Raw genomic sequence first — 11,047 nt, 5'->3', positions numbered from 1 at the left:
TGTTACTGGTAATAATTATTTATGATGTATATATTTTACATTAATTATTGTGTTATTTTACTCCATATATTAACTGATTCTACCTTTTATTTATATAAATGCTAGGTGACATCATGCGTCGCAGAGGACGATATGCTGGTGTGCAGTTCCAGTTTTCACAGACAGAGGTCGGTACGTCTTCTTCAGCACAGCAGCCTGAGGCCAGTTCAGCTGCACAGCATTCTGAGCCCTGTCCTTCATCATCAGCACAGCATGATCCTCCTGTTCATCAGCCAGATGATGAGATACACGTGCAGGGTATATATTGTCTTTCATGTAATTTTATTTTTATTTTATTTTATGTATATTTATGATATAGTTACTTTTATGTATTTTTTGCAGACGGATCCGGGAGAGTACGCCCCAGATGCGGACCCACAGTAGTACGAGATGTGTGGCAGATGCGTGAGGGCGAGAGGATTGTTGTGGAGTGCAATCAGCTAGGTCAGCCAATTAAGAAAGCTGCCTGCTTATTGACTTCATTTTTGGGGACTGTTGCTCGGAGGCCTCAGCTATGTCCGTTGGGCTATGCAAAATGGAATGACATACTTCCAACGTACAAAGTTGAGCTTCTCCGAGTTATAGAGGTAATGAATTGATGTTCATACTGTATATTAATTGTTAATTATTTATATAATTTATTTTATTTAACTTTTTTTTTTATAGAGCAAGTTTGTTCTCCCTCCATTAACTCATGATTTTGTAATGAAGTCTCTCAACCGCAAATGGAAAGAATATAGAGCACAATTGAAAAAGGACTATATGAGACAGGGTATGACAGAGGAGGAGGTTGCTAGGAATTGTCCTCCTAATGTACCCCCTCATCAGTGGATGGAGTTGGTTCATTATTGGTTCTCCGAGAGGGCACAGGTATATTATCTGCTTATTATCTTTTTTTCTAAATATTTTATAAAAATATTAATTTTTATTATATATTATACATATAACAAGTTCTTTACTTTATTTTACAGACTTATTCTGCTATTGGTAGAGCTGCACGAGCAGCTCAGTCTGTTCCTCATACATCGGGGTCGAAGAGTTATTCACGACTCCGACAGGAGTTTGTATGTTCCTTAAACTTTCATAATTAACTTTTAATTTTTATATTGAAATATTTATATAACTAATATCATTATATATCGTGGATCATGTCTGTATCATGATACTCATATATTTTTTTAAATTATTATAACTGTTTGCTTAAAATTAAAATTATTTGTGTAGGTGGATGAGCATGGGAGGGAACCCGGACAAGTGGAGTTTTACCGGATGACTCATACTCATCAGGATGGTACTTTTGTTCGAGATGAGTCGAGAGATTTATATGTACGGCATTATTAATATTTTATTTTTTCCAATGATTTAAATTTAATTTTGTTAGCTATTAATGTATAACTCTTGTTTTCAAAATAAATATAGGAGAGGGCTACATCTCTCATTGCGGAGCGTGACGACGAGTCCGCAGCATCTACGCAGCAGAGCCGTATCGAGGCCGAGGTGTTCACAGAGTTGATGGGACCAGAGTGCTACGACCGAGTGAGGGGTTATGGAGTAGGAGTCACCCCCACTCAGTTATCTGAGGTTAGTAGATATACGCAGCATGCTGCAGCAGATGCTCAGGATTCATGCGTTCGCAGACTCGAGGCGGAGATACAGGAGATTAGACAGAGTCGTGCCGCTGAGATGGAGGAGATGCGATAGAGCCGTGCCGAGATGCAGGCCATGAGGGGACAGATTGATCGGCTTACATCTTTATTAGAGATGTATGGTCCATCTCAGGTAAACACATATTATTAAATATATATTTTTGTATTAATTTAATAATTTATATATTTTTATTTATAGATATGCAAATCATGCTTTTGATATGTTTCTTGTAGGCTCCTGGCACATCAGGCATCCGTCAAGACAGCGGCACGTCACGTGGAGACAACGACGACCATCCGCCTGCAGATTGATATTATTTTATTTTTATTGTATTCTTATATTTATTTATATTACTCTTGATTGTAATGGACGATTAGTACTTTATTTTTATTTATATAAAATAATATCTTTTGGTTTGGTTAAATTTGCTATTTAAGTTTGCTTTTGGTGTGAATGGTGGTGATTGTACAGGTGTGAATGGTGGTGATTGTACAGGTTTATGTTAGAATAATTGATATAATTTTGTACAGGAATGTATGTATTCTTTTTTTTTTGGAATATAAAATCTGTATTTTTTTTTTCTCTTAAAACCTTTAACGACGCTTATAAGCGTCGTTAAATTTAATTTAACGATGCTTATAAGCGTCGTTAAAGACAAAAAAGTTGACGCTTTGAGCAGTCATTAACGACGCTAAAAAGCGCCGTTAAATGTTTGTTTTAACGACGCTTTAAAGCGTCGTTAGAAATGCATTTAACGACGCTTAAAAGCGTCGTTAAAACAAACTTAACGACGCTTATAAGCGTCGCAAAAAACCAAACAGCCGACGCTTCAAAAAGCGTCTTGGTAGAGTGGCGGATGCGTTGTCATTAACGACGCTAAAAAGCGCCGTTAAAAGCTAATTTTACGATGCTTTAAAGCGTCGTTAAAAAATAACGACGCTTTTAAAAAGCGTCGGCGCTTTTCGTCTCCACTCTTACATAGGCGACGCTTTTTGAAGCGTCGTAAAGGATATTGGCGACGCTTATTAGCATCGTAAAATAACCTTAATAGCGTCGTTAATGACCATTTTCACCGTAGTGCATATATATATATATATATATATATATATATATATATATATATATATATATATATTAATTTCAATATATCTTTCATTGATCTCTAGAAATGAAAAAAAAATATTTTCTTCAAGTTTGTTTTTAACAAGGCATATATTTTAGTGATAGAAAATTATGTGTTAGTCCTTTAGATTGGATATTAACTTAATTGTCTGCATGAGTGAGAGAGAGAGAGAGAGAGAGAGAGAGGGGACCGATGATAGGTTAACTGCCTAAATTCAAATATTAACCCATAGTTGTTTCAAATATATATTGCTGGTTTGGTAATCCAACTTTCTAACTCATGAAGGTTTTTTTTTTTTTTTAATTTTTTGAGAAACTACGAGCAGTCAATGTTCTACATGAATAAATGATCAAAAAAATCTTGTTTATACTCAGTTTTATTTTGCACCTAAATTTTGAACAAGGTGTATAAAAAAGAAATAGAGCAGAAAAGACTCATCATAGCTCAGGGCAAATTTGGTTGATGTGAGTTAAGATGTAGTATAAACATACACGTACATAGGCAGTTTGACATGATACCGTTTTTGATGGTTCCAATGAACTTTGGAAATTGTTCTCCTAGTGCAAATCTCGAATCATTGTTCCAAATCATGCACTTGTGTGAGTAAGTTTGACGAATGGAGATGAGGAAGATGGTCCCGTTGATGGGTCAAGCGAAAGAGAAATAGTTTGGCACTAAGGGTGTCGGTATCCAACAGTGACATGGCATCAAACCGAGCGGGCGCAATTAGAGCCTGTGTGGCCATCAATCTTCTGTCGTACCTTTGATTAGGCTCTCTGAGATCAAAGAGAGAATCACAGAAGGACCCTTTGGAGGTGGTGAAAGTGAACTCCCCCCCTCCGGCAGGCAATGTGGTCAGAAAAGCCTCGTAGCACTCGAGCCTGTCAGATGAGCAGAGCAAGAGTCTTGCCCAACCGTGTGATGGAGATGGAGCAGCACGTCAGCATCGCATTTGAGGCCTAAATGTCACCTTAGAATGCCTTAGTGCACCATTCCAATATCAACGTAAGTGAGGCAAGATTTGGGGGAGATGGGAGGGCAGGAATCCCATGGGAGCTGCCTTATCTTGTGTCACAAGACTCATAACCATTTGAGATAATGGAAGTATATATGCGAGGAGAAGGTGAGCGGATGGGAGAAGGTTGGTGCAGTGGAGCTAGATGTCGCATTCCCCAGTTAAAATCTCACTAACAATAAGATCAGCAACCACGCATATCTTAGTTGGTAGCGAAAAACATAATCCAAGTCGGAAGAAACAGAAGGACAAAGCAGCCCCCGTTTCCCCACCCTTCGTTTTATTCTTGTGCAGTATGTTAGTTTGAGTGCAACTCATCCACCGTCTTATATATTCGCAGCCCATTAATAATCACTCACTCTCTCTCTCTCTCTCTGTGGAGTCCCCACCCATCATCCCATCCACAAAACTGATGGCAAGGGATGGCTCACTGATGAAAAAGAAGAAGAAAATATTTATTTTTATTTTTTTTCGTACACTCAAGAGTGCGTACAAAGACTTATAAATACAGATATATAGACCCAAATATAGATAGAGAATAACAAGAATATGTCAAAGAATAATCAAGAATATGTTAAAGAATAAATTTTAAATTTTTAATTAGATATTTTTTCAATTAAGTTCAATCATTTCAATACTCACTAAATAACCGGTCCTTACTTTGCATTTGCTGCTATACAGAAACGAACCGAGAGAGAAGAAATAATAGAGCGGAGTGAAGGAAGGAGGGTTGGTTCTCTAAGTCTATAAATAACTTCTCCTATCCAAAAGCGAACCCCACTACACTCCATGCACCTCTCTTTCTTGAGAGGATAGAAAGCGGGCAAGGACAGCCTCCACCTAGAATTGCTCTCCTTTTCTGTCCTCAGCCTTCTTCACCTCATCTCCCCTGGTTCATCTAGTCACCCGATCTCAATCAATAAATAATATTTTATAGCTACACAAATCGTTGAGGATGATTTTAGATCCGGACCAAGACGAACTACTGTAATTGATTTTATTCCAAAATTACAAATCTAATAATATTAAAGATACTTCTCTTGAGGTTTGTAGTTTATTTGTTCGAAAAAAATAAATTCATCATGATTGATCATCCTGAACAATCTTTTTTTCTAAACGAATACGATGTTGCGATCTTTTCTCAAAACGCAATTAGGTTCTAAAATCACTTCCGAATTTAGATCTTTTACTAATTAGTGTTATATAAATGTCCAAAATTTTTCTAACAAATAATCAATATGAAACTAAATATATACCCATATAGGTCCTCACATGGCCCTTAACTTTCATCTGCAGGTGACAAAACTTTTTCTCTTTCCATTATTTAGTATCCCACCTACCTTTCCTTGCATACGTACATATATATATATATATATATATATATATATATATATATATATATATAATATATATATATATATATATATATATATGTTATATATATATATATATATATATATATGTTATATTATTTTTAAGATAGTACAATCAATAAAAAACTATTATTTATAAATCAATTAAAAATTGTACAAACCAATGATACCAATCAATAATAGTATTTATTTTTAAATTATTTAATTATCATTACAATTCTTTCTTCTTATATCATTAATCGATAGGGAGTTCAAAAAAAATATACTGTGAGAGATCTTTCAAAATTATTTGCAAAAAAAATATTATTTTTAGGATAGCAACAAGTTCGAGAGAAAAAATTTGTTGCTTTTGCTAACATAAAAAATTCCAAGTTAAGAAAATCAAATTGCATGTAATATATTAAATTATTAGTATATTTTAGGATTCCCATTCAACATTACGAAATCATTTGTACTCATATTGATTGTATTTGTTCGAAATGTTTATCAATATCCTTTTATTTTTATATAATCATGTTGTCCTATGATAATTCATTGATATGCCTAGCTAATACTATATAAACTAACTATGATATCTTTTCATTCTAACATGTTATTGTTTGAAATATTTAGGATTTTATGGCTTAATGTGTATGACTTGGTTGGCTAATTAAGAATTTTTGAATATTAACAAATTATCTAAAAATGGGAGTATCATATTCATTTTTTTAACTTTCAAAAAATCTTAAATTGCATCACTTTGGCAGCATATTTGTAGTAGCACTTTTTTTTTAAAGTACTCATAAACACTAGACATCCTCTTGATAAATTTGAAAATAATATCAAACCATATGACATTGACTTAAATAAGTGGTAGGATTGGGTTCAATTGAATGATTTAGGAGGTGCTTTTCTATTTCCAAGAAATTATGTTAATAGTGTCTGTCTATCAACACAGTTATAATTTATAGAAGCATTCTGGCAGCATAATAGTCAACTTAACTAAATTTTAGGACAATATTATAATGATTTGAAAGTTGATAAAAAATTGACACCATGGAAACTAATGGTTGTTCCATATATATGCATATCATTTCCTTAGTTTATTTACTATATGGTGAATTGCTTGAATATGAATACCAATATAAATTTAAAAGCTGTTGCGGGATATTTCTGACTTTGGTCAGGGTGACTGGAGATGACCGAAGCAGTGTGATCTACAAAATAAGTTCCGATCGAAGTTGATTCTGAGAGAAATACTCCGACGCCCAAGTCAAAAAATACAACAAAGGAGAAGAAGAGCGAGAGGGGTAGAGGGTGCACGAATATACATAGCTGGAGAGTCTCTTTTTATCTCTATTTATAGGGAGACGAGTGCCATTATAAGAAAAAAAGATGGGAGATCATTTCGACCTCTTTATCCATACCACCCAGGATGTCCGGATTTATGAAATATAAGTGTTGTCGTGGTGTGTTATTCGCCTAGGACTTAAGTAGTTTACTTGGGTGTGATCTAGGTAACCATTCCTCCCTATTTGGACCTTGGTGGCGGACGTCATCTTATCCGATGCACAGTCAGCCACTCACAAGATGGCTTGATTTGACGTGGCTTCATCTGGCGCATAGCTAGCCATTGGAGATGTATGGCCCCATGTGGGGTGATGCAACATGATGTGATGGGAGTTGACTCTCCCAAATGCGGTAGCCAGTAAGTAGTGAGGAAAGAGTAGCTTGCGGCTAAAAATGGAGATCAGTGTAGGATCCTTGGTCGAAGACGACATCGGGCTCAAGTCTTTTTTTGGATCTGCGTCTGATGTTCGAGCGTTACCCTAGTGCCAGTGGCTAGGGACCCATGGGCAATGTCATGAGAGACAACCAAAACCAAATCCAGTAGCCGAAGTTGGGGTTGGTGTTCGAAGTTGGGATTGGCCGGGCCTTCCTCCACCCATTATAGGAGCTTCATCCGATAGGATCAGTAAGAGGATGGAGATCGACAGGATCCAGAGTGAGGCCTGCTGCTTCATTATGTATTGAATGACTTCTTTTAACGTAGCTTCCTTCACAGTTCTGAGGTAATATATCTACCACTAAGATTATACTCATTCACCACTGATCGATACTGTGGTGGCGATCTTGAGTGCAGGATTGGACCAAATCAAACTAAATCAAACTAAGATCTCCGTTGCCATGCATCTTCAGCGTGACAATGTATTATCCCCCCAACACATACCTCCTTACTCCCAAGTTCAAATCGAGTAGGGCTCGGACGTAGGGAGTATGCTAGTGAGCGATTGCAGAAGACACGCCTCTATTACGACTATGACGTGCTTGTGCCTTTTCGAAGAAAGAAAGAGTCACGTCAGAGATTAATCATGATCAAGAAAGGTAGGATAGATTTGCAGGGTTCAAGGAATGGCGTGCTTCATTCTGAGTGTTACTCATAAATAAGCCAACTATTGATTTCTGTGGGCCAATAGGGGTACACCAGACGTCACCTATCAACGGTCAGGGAAGATTTGATATCCAAACTGTACCATTCTTTCTGTGCTTATAAAAAAGGGCTGCATTTCTTTTCTGACTTTTCTTATGCTTTCAGAGTCCTCCTTTTCTTTCTGATCAAGTTTCTGACTTTCTTCAAGCTTTTAGAGGCATTCCCCTTCTGGCTATCTCCCCTGGTTTCTTTGAGTTACTGACGACTTCTTTCGGTGACTTCCGTTGATTAATCGATCCTCATCTCCCGCACCATCGTAGGTGGATTTCTTCATTCTCCTACTGATTTTTAGTTCCTTTTTTTTTTCTCTTTTTTCATTCCCTATTACTTTTCTTGGCCCTTCTCCTTCTCTTCTTCCTCCTTTTGTTCTCTAATGTTAGCTCTGATGGTTTTGGTGAGGGTTGGTCTTCTGAGCTTTCTCTTGCTTTGGGGGAAGACCCTACTGGTTCTGATGTTGGGCATGAGGGTGAACCATCTTTTGTGCCTGACACCATCAGATCCATGCTGGATTCAGGAGATCTAAATCTAATATAGGCCTAATACGGGATCCCAGTCTCGTTTGAGTTAGAGTCCCCAAGGCCTAGCTACAGGATCGGTGATCCTCCACCAGATAGAATCAGCCTATATGAAGAATTATTTAAAGTTGGCCTCAGGTTGCTCGTTCACCCTTTTATCATAAAAATTTTTCATTTCTTTAACATTTTTCTTTGCTCTATCATTTCCAACTCCTTTCGCTTTATTATTGGCTTGTCGCCGTTTGCCTTCTGGCCAAAATCCAACCCTTGATTCTCCTTTTCCAATTCTTCTATACTATTAAGAGACAAACTGAAGATTGATGGTACAATTTGCCATCCAAGAGGATCCCTGTCCTAATCAAGGGGGTCCCATTTTCGATCCATGGTGAAAGAATCGATTTTTGTTTGTTTTGAGCCCATCTTCTAGCATCAATCTATTGTGAGAAATTCTTGACTTCGATCGTGATGACTGGAGATGGTTGGATATAGTCAGAGCGACTGATCTACAAAATAAGTCCTGACTAGAATTGGTTCTGATGAAGACCCTCCAATGTTCAAATCAGAAAAATGCAACAGAGAAGAAGAAGAGCGAGAGAGGTAGAGGTAGCACGTATATGCATACCTAGAGAGCCCCTTTTTCCCTATATTTATAGGGAAGTGAGTGCCATAAGAGAAAAAATGATGGGAGACCATTCTAGCCTCTTTATCTGTACCACTTAGGATGTTCGGATTTATGAAATACAAATATTGTTGTGGCATGTTATCCTCCTGAGATTTGAGTAGTTTGCCTTGACGTGGTCTAGGTAATCATTCCTCCCAGTTTGGATCTTAGTGGCGGATGTTACCTTATCAGATGCACAATCAGCCACTCACGAGATGGCTTGATTTGATGTGACCTCATCTGGTGCACAGCCAGCCACTGGAGAGATATGGCCCCATGTGGGATGATGTGATCTGATGTGATGGGAGTTGACTCTCCCAAATACAGTAGCCAGCAAGTAGTGAGGAAAGAGTAGCTTATGACTAGAAGTAAGGATCAACATGGGATCTTTTGGTTGGAGATGACATCGAGCTCAGATCTTTTCTTAGACCTACGTTCGATGCTCGGGCATTACCCTAGTGCTAGTGTCTAGGGACCCACGAGCGGAGTCACGAGGGATAGCCAAAATCAGGTCCGATAGCCAAAGTTGGGGTCAGTGTCCGAAGTTGGGATTGGTCGGACTTTCCTCCACCTATTACAGGAGCTTCATCTGAAAGGGTCAGTGAAAGGATGGGGATCGATAGGATTCAAAGTGAGATCTGCTGCTTCATTATGTATTGAATGATTTCTTTTAGCATAGCTTCCTTCACAATTCTGAGATGACATATCTACTACTATGATTGTACTCATTCACTATCGATTGGTACTGTAGTGGCGATCTTGAGGTGGGGATCGGACTGAACAGAACCGAAGTAAGATTCCTGTTGTCATGTGTCTTCCCCCCCCCCCCCCCAACAAAAGCAATACTATGTGTTGTGACCATATGTACATGCAAAAAAATTATCTTCTATGGAACTATTTTTTTTTTAATTCTTTTTTTTTCGAGTAAAATAAGGAGCATTAGTTGTATTAAAAGAAATGTATAAAAACTACTTCAAAAACACACCCGAAACAAAAACACAAATACTAAGGGTGCCTTCCAAAACAAAAGACCATATATACAAAAGATACTCATTCTAAAGGAGTACAGTGACTGATTAAGACTATAACAAGGGAGGATATGTAGCTAAAACACATGGAGTGGCAATGAACTAGCAAACTATGTAGAAATCTGATAATTATAAAGGAATTGATGGCTTAACCAAACTATAAGATTATCCAACATGCAGTTCTCATTGTATAACCTTTGATGCCTGTGGGACAGAATTAGAGCAAAGAAGAATTTAAACAAACTACACCAGTGGATTGATTGAGAAGCACAAACCTGAAAAGTGGAGTAATGAGAAATCAATTTATGAGATTAAACTAGATAGGAATGTTACAAAGCTAATGATAAATGCAAGTATTGTTACTTAGGATGAATTTCCAATGGCTCACAGATATTATTTCAAAGCTCTGGATAAAAATTTAAGAGATATCTTATAGTATATAGATCCTGAGAATGATTATCAATCATTTGGAGAAAGATGGTTCTTAGTGAAGATTTTAGATAAATTCTGCCTATATAGGTCGAAATGAAGATATTATTCAAGCTTTTATTAATAAATCATATCATTATCTAGTATTTAAACTATAAACTAATATGAGATGGATACACAATGAAAAGTCTAACTATTCTATTGAATAATACGCATTCAAAACAACCAATGATGAAAATATTGTTTCAAGATATACAAGTCAAATTGTGTAAAAATCTGAAAGAAAAAAATAAGAAAATACCTGACATACAATAATATCAGTTTCTACTACTATATTATTTAATGATTTATATTTTAATGTTTGTATTTGAAAAAAATTTTGTGCATTGCATGGGTTATATGCTAGTTAATAATTGACCCATGAGAGGTCCCTTGGCATTTTGTGAGCCATATGTGGGCAGTTGATGTGTTTGTTCTGTGAACGTTGGACTATTCATTCATGGGGCACCAGATCAGCTCAATGTTGGATGGCTAACTGGTAAGGCAATGACAAGTCTTTTTTTTTTTTTTTTTTTTAATTTCAATATATCTTTCGTGATCTCTAGAAACAGAAAAAAAAATATTTTCTTCAAGTTTGTTTTCAACAAGGCATATATTTTAGTGATAGAAAATTATGTGTTAGTCTTTTAGGTTGGATATTAACTTAATTTTCTGCATGAGAGAGAGAGAGAGAGAGAGAGAGAGAGA

General features: G+C 36.6%; 1 protein-coding gene across 1 annotated transcript; it reads left to right on the top strand.

The window, feature by feature from the left end:
• Nucleotides 1-1,021: 1,021 nt before the first annotated feature.
• Nucleotides 1,022-2,121, top strand: LOC140854698 (uncharacterized). The gene is made up of 4 exons (XM_073250744.1): nt 1,022-1,103; nt 1,264-1,365; nt 1,459-1,818; nt 1,920-2,121. The coding sequence occupies exons 2-3, from the start codon at nt 1,309-1,311 to the stop codon at nt 1,738-1,740; spliced, it is 339 nt and encodes a 112-aa protein (XP_073106845.1). The 5' UTR covers nt 1,022-1,103; nt 1,264-1,308; the 3' UTR covers nt 1,741-1,818; nt 1,920-2,121.
• Nucleotides 2,122-11,047: the final 8,926 nt, after the last annotated feature.

This window comes from Elaeis guineensis, chromosome 1, assembly GCF_000442705.2.
Source record: "Elaeis guineensis isolate ETL-2024a chromosome 1, EG11, whole genome shotgun sequence".
NCBI classification, from domain to species: Eukaryota; Viridiplantae; Streptophyta; class Magnoliopsida; order Arecales; family Arecaceae; genus Elaeis; species Elaeis guineensis.
This window is presented reverse-complemented; position numbering and strand designations above follow the sequence as displayed.

What these genes read in the sequence shown, in the direction of transcription:
- LOC140854698 (XM_073250744.1), top strand. Translation starts at nt 1,309, where the DNA reads ATGACTCATACTCATCAGGATGGTACTTTTGTTCGAGATGAGTCGAGA. An exon ending in ATGAGTCGAGAGATTTATAT is followed by an intron (nt 1,366 to 1,458) that starts GTACGGCATTAT and finishes AAATAAATATAG; the next exon opens with GAGAGGGCTACATCTCTCAT.